General features: G+C 43.6%; 1 protein-coding gene across 5 annotated transcripts in view; it reads left to right on the top strand.

The window, feature by feature from the left end:
• Positions 1–1,596: 1,596 nt before the first annotated feature.
• Positions 1,597–6,000, top strand: part of SLC35A3 (solute carrier family 35 member A3) — a 55,962-nt gene continuing 51,558 nt past the window's right edge. For 2 of the 5 annotated variants that reach the window (XM_032155279.2, XM_032155278.2), the window contains exon 1: positions 2,059–2,216. In XM_032155279.2, the coding sequence (XP_032011170.1) occupies positions 2,109–2,216 (108 nt within the window). In that variant the 5' untranslated portion in view covers positions 2,059–2,108. Of the gene's footprint in view, positions 1,735–2,058; positions 2,217–2,256; positions 2,276–6,000 lie in introns of those variants that run through there. The other 3 variants (XM_032155275.2, XM_032155274.2, XM_032155277.2) reach the window with 3 other exon arrangements.

Genomic DNA, 6,000 nt, shown 5'->3' with positions numbered 1-6,000 from the left:
TACAATTCCACATGGCTGGGGAGGCCTCAGAATCATGGCCGGAGGTGAAAGGTACTTCTTACATGGCTGCAGCAAGAGAAAAATGAGGAAGAAGCAAAAGCGGAAACGCTGGATAAACCCATCGGATTTCATGAGACTTATTCACTATCATGAGAATAGCACAGGAAAGACCGGCCCCCATGATTCAATTATCTCCCCCTAGGTCTCTCCCTCAACACGTGAGAATTCTAGGAGATACAATTCAAGTTGAGATTTGGGTGGGGACATAGCCAAACCGTATCAGCACCCCAAAACAATTACCATAGTAACATCGAAGATCATTGATCACAAAGCACAATACCAGATATAATAATGATGAACAAATTTAAATATTGCAAAAAGTATTGAATATTATGTGACACAGAGACATAAAGTGAGCACATGCTGTTGGAAAAATGGCACCAATAGATGTGCTTGAGGCAAGGTTGCCACAAACCTTCAATTTGTAAAAAAACAAACAAAACAAAAGCAATGTCTGTGAAGAGCAATAAAGCAAATCACAATAAAACGAGGCATGCTGTTATCATCTAACAGGCACGTTTTGGTTTCAAAAAAAACTGGACATGTATTAAGATCTAATATGTATTTTACCATCCAGGAATTTTCTCAAGATTGTATTGCAGAAAATTTTAAAACCAGTTATTCTACTCTAATACAGTTATTTATTTTTCTTCAATATCACTTCTTTTCCAAGTATGTCTCTCTTGGACTGGTTTTAATCATTTGCCATATAAGGAGACATAGGCTTAATTTATAGCAGCCCTGAGTTAACAAAAAGAGATAATCCTGTTCGCTTATTTGATAATCCAGCTGAACCTGAAGTACTGATTTCAGCCTGTTCATCACTTGAATGGGCTGCCGTGGTTAGAGGGTTTCCAACACAGCTACTGGAAGATTTTTAAAAGGTAATGCTGTGATCCATGCAGCCAGGAAGGGGTTGGTCCCTCATAACTCTGCAATCCTCTGGGCCCAGTTTTCTTTTTCCTCTCCCGGTTGATGACACTAGGCCCATTGGTGGTAGGGCTTTGGGTTTCCCTCAGTCTCAAGGTCTCAGTCAGGGTGGGCGTAGTGGAAGAACAAGCCTTCTTGCAGACCACTGGTTGGTTGGCAGCCTTTGCCGTAGCTAATCTGGTTGTTTTCAGGTCAGTGACAGGAGCGGGTTCGTTTGCTTTCAGAATCCATCTCCCCGTTCCTCTCAGGGTTCTTTGCCCCAAAGGACTTTGCCCTTCCTTACGCAGTGGACACCTTAGCACCCTCTGCAAACAGACAGTCCCGCAGAGGCCCTCGACCGAGTGTCACTCCATCTGTTTCGCGCTCCCAGGACAGGTGTAGCAGAAAGCAGTGCCCCAGGCCTCCACGCGACGGTGAAGCAGGAACCAGGGGCTGCCAGCAGAGCAGCCCAGGTGCGTCGCCTTAGGGACAGAGCTGCCAAGTGCCGAGCTGGGGCTGCCAGAGCCGAGCCGGGAACGGCATTTGCCGGAGCCGAGGCGGAAGCCGGAGCATTTGGGGGACGGGACCGCGGGAACCCGGAAACGCCTGGGCTGCACCGAGCTGGCGGTGGCTACGGCGACGGGAGCCGGCGGCGCTGCAGGTCAGCGGTCGCGTAGGACCCAGCGGACTCGGCAGCCTGGGGCGCCCGGCGGAGCTGAACCGCGGCCCCCGGTGGTGGGCTCAGCCAGTCGAGCTGCGCGGGAGGTAAGTCCTCAGCGCACCTGGGGAGGGGCGGGAACCAGGAGGCCAGCGGCTGCGGGGCGGCCCGGGCAGCTCCTGGAGGAGGAGGAAGAGGAGGCATGCGAGGGGGCTGATGTGAAGGCTGTAGGGGTGAAGGGGACAGTATCGAAGACCTGAAATACAGTGCTAGCTAAGTAGGGATGGGAGCAGATGAGGTGACACGTTGTAACTCCGACGGACGACGTGCGGAATGTGCTGGGTGGAGGAGGAAAAAAGGCCCGAGGAGAGGGGTGTGTCAAGGGAATGAAGAAGGCAGTGTGTGCCTCAGCGCCTGGTGCGTGCGGAGCTAGTGACGGGTGGGCCCGGCTGGGGCCAGTCATTCCTTCAGTGAACATCCCATGAGCTCTCGCTCGGTGTTGAGCCCTGTGGTAGGCACAGATGCACCCGACCAGCACCTGGAGCTCAAGAAGCCGCAGGAACTTAAAGAAATGGAAAGGCTGCCCTTGGTAAGGCTAGTAAGAACACAAGGACTGTTTGAAGTGGGGTGAGATTCTCATCAGAACAGGTGTGTGGGTGCATTGCTTTATAGTAAAAGACGATCTTTTATTATGTTCTCTTAAATGCAGTATTTGAAAATTAAGTCTTTTTGTTTTTGAAATCAACATTCGACTTTAGTAGTTAAAGATGAAATTTGGTGCAGTTTCTTACTTGGTGTTCTTATTCACTTTCACTGGTACACTCAGGGTGTTTCAAGGGAATACTTGTAAACTTAAATTTCTGATGCTAACTTTCCTCCCAACTGTTGATTCTATCTCTTCAGCATCTCAAATTTAGTTCTCCCCTTTTTCATTCCCACTACCTCTCTGCTAAATATGCTCGTCTTTCCTCTTCTTACTTGCACTATAGCAATAACTTCCAAACTGGACTTGTCCTCAGCCTGGCACCCTTCCAGTCACTTGCCTCCATACTACTTTTAAAGCCAAAGATCTTATGCCTTTCTTTTTTTTTGGTTATTCCTTCCTCAGAAATACACAGTGACTCTCGATCGGCTTCAGAATAAAATGTAAATTATTTAGGGAGGCACTTAATAAATTTTATATTATTTAGGGAGGCTTCAAATTTTTCCTTCAAAATTTGAGTCTGACAATGGCTCCGGTAAAATCAGTATTTTTTTTTTTTTTTTTTAAAGACGGAGTCTCACTCTGTCGCCCAGGCTGGAGTGCAGTGGCGCAATCTCAGCTCACTGCAAGCTCCGCCTCCCAGGTTCACACCATTCTCCTGCCTCAGCCTCCTGAGTAGCTGGGACTACAGGCGCCCACAGCCACGCCTGGCTAATTTTTTGTATTTTTAGTAGAGACGGGGTTTCACCGTGTTAGCCAGGATGGTCTCGATCTCCTGACCTCGTGATCCACCCACCTCAGCCTGTCAAAGTGCTGGGATTACAGGCGTGAGCCACCAAGCCTGGCCCCCAATATGAGTCTTTCTTTTTTCCTTTTATTCTATTAAACAAGTATTACTTTTTCCCACATATCCAATTTTTTAGCCAAACTAGTCGTTAATTAGACGTCCAGTTTCTGAACATGCTATATGCCTGTCTGCCTTGGTGTTTGCTGTTATCATTTCTTCCTACAAAGAAGAAACAAGGAAGGCCTTCCTTGCTGTCTTTGTAGAAATTTCACTTATTCTTCAATTCCTTAAATGCCATCTCTTTCTTATGCAGCTTTCTGAAATCTGCCATAAATCCAGTTCATTCGTTTTTTCTTTTTCTTTTTCTCTTTTTTTGAGACAGAGTTTCGCTCTTGTTGCCCAGGCTGGAGTTCAATGGTGCGATCTCGGCTCACTGTAACCTCCGTCTCCCGGGTTCAAGTGATTCTTCTGCCTCAGCCTCCCGAAGTAGCTGGGATTACAGGTGCCTGCCACCACGCCCAACTAATTTTTTTGCATTTTTAGTTGAAACGGGGTTTCACCATGTTGGCCAGGCTGGTCTTCAACTCCTGACCTCAGGTGATCCACCTGCCTCGACATCCCAAAGTGTTGGGATTACAGGTGTGAGCCACCACGCCCAGCCCATTTTTTTTTCTTCATGTGTGCTGGGCTTTATAAATCTTACAATCCTTGTTAAATTTGCTTTGTAATTTGAGAGTTCTATTATCCCTACTATAATGTAAGCTTCCTAAGAAAGCATTTGTACTTACTACTTTTTTTTTTTTTTTTTTTGAGATGGAGTCTTGCTCTGTCACGTAGGCTGGAGTGCAGTGGCGTGACCCTCTCACCTCACTGCCACGTCCGCCTTCCAGGTTCAAGAGATTCTTCTGCCTCAGCCTCTCGAGTAGCTGGGACTACAGGTGTGTGTCACCACACCTGGCTAATTTTTGTATTTTTAGTAGAGACGGGGTTTCGCCATGTTGGCCAGGCTGGTTTTGAACTCCTGGCCTCAAGTGATCCACCCACCTCACCTCCTAAAGTGTTGGAATTACAGGCATGAGCCACCGCACCCAGCCTGTACTTACTACATTTTTAAAGCACTTTAGTACTTGAACACATCATGATGTATTAGACTCTTAAATATTTGTTACATTAATCATGTAATGAAACAGTTTGTTATTGTGCTCCTGGAGACAAGATGAGCTCTTGAGTTGTTAGAGAAACTTACTGTGGATTTAATATTGGAAAATGCTTTTCTGTTCCATGTTTTAGTACTTCATTTGATCCTAGTAATAAATCGTTGGTGTAGGATAGTTATTATCACTGCTATTTTATAGATAAGAATATTAAAGTTCAGACAGTCCAAATAATTTGCCCTGAGACCTATGCCTTAGGCTGCCTCAATTATATTTGAAATGGATACAATTTGTGTCCTGAAACTTTTACTCAGTAGAAATTCAACATGTTGAACGAATGATTGGATAAGTTATAGAATCAATGGAAAGAATCTCATTTGAAAGCCTAAACTTGTTCAGTAGCCATGAAGTATAACTTTTGAGCTTTTCCTTTCCTGAGAAGTATAGAGTGAAGTTTCTGTTTGATGTTAATCAACTGTGGATTTGTGTGTGTGTGTGTGTGCGCGTGTGTAAGTGTGAGAAATTTAGAGTAAGTTATAGACCTGTCTGGGTAACTGAAATAGCTTGAACATCATCACACTGACAGTTAATAATGTCATTCATGAGTATTAATTTATTATTAAATAAGATTCAGGTGAATATGAATTGGTAGCTTAACATTAGATTTTAATCCTCACAAAAGCAGTGTATTCTTAAGTATGTTCAACTTAATTATCTCTATTAATGAAGGAGTGTAGCGGTTATATATTTTTAATCATTGTTTCTTTAATGTATCTTGTTATATAAATTGGAGTGTTTTATATATAAGTGTGAAAATGGCTTTAGAAGCTACAATGTTGCTTAGCTTCTCTATCCAGATTGCCTGACCAGAACTCTTTCTAGTTTATCATCCATATTGGAGATACCATCTAAAATGAAACCAAAGAGCCAGTTTAAAATAAATTGCTGTACTTAGGGATAAGAAGTTTGATTGAAAAGGTATGCTAGGTCAGGAAGCATAGTAGAAATTAGAATTAAGATGAAGCTCAAACTGGGCTGGGTATGGTGGCTCATGCCTGTAATCCCAGCATTTTGGGAGGCCCAGGCGGGCGGATCACGAGGTCAGGAGTTTAAGACCAGCCTGACCAGCATGGTGAAACCCTTTCTCTACTAAAAATACAAAAATTATCCAGGCGTGGTGGTGGACGCCTGTAGTCCCAGCTACTCGGGAGGCTGAAGCAGGAGAATTGCTTGAACCTGGGAGGCGGAGGTTGCAGTGAGCCAAGATCGTTCCATTGCACTCCAGCCTGGGTGACAGAGTGAGACTCCATCTCAAAAAAAAAAAAAAAAAAAAAAAAAGAAGCTGAAACTTTGAGGTCATGTCAGATAAAATGCTAAGAAATAAGCTCATTCCACAAAGTATCTACATAGGGCTTTATATCTACCCAGAGCCTAGTTTTTTCTGTAAAAGTTATGTAAGTTTTTTTTCTAAATTCATTTATGCTATAAAACCAATTTCAAACAGCATTTCTAATAGTATTTTCTATCATGAATAGGTTTTATAAAGGTATTCGATGAATAAGGCATTGTAGTATAATAATCACTTTATTTGATTTATATTCCTTAATCATAACCACTCTACAAAATACATACTATTATTTATCAGCATTTTATAGATAAGGGAAAGGAGGGACAGAGAGATTAAATAATTTGCTGTACTAAGTTGTAGAGACAGAATGTGAACTCAGTC

The sequence above is a fragment of the Hylobates moloch genome, unplaced genomic scaffold (assembly GCF_009828535.3).
Source record: "Hylobates moloch isolate HMO894 unplaced genomic scaffold, HMol_V3 SCAFFOLD_5, whole genome shotgun sequence".
NCBI classification, from domain to species: Eukaryota; Metazoa; Chordata; class Mammalia; order Primates; family Hylobatidae; genus Hylobates; species Hylobates moloch.
Note: the sequence above shows the minus strand (reverse complement) of the source record. Positions and strands in the feature narration are given on the sequence as shown.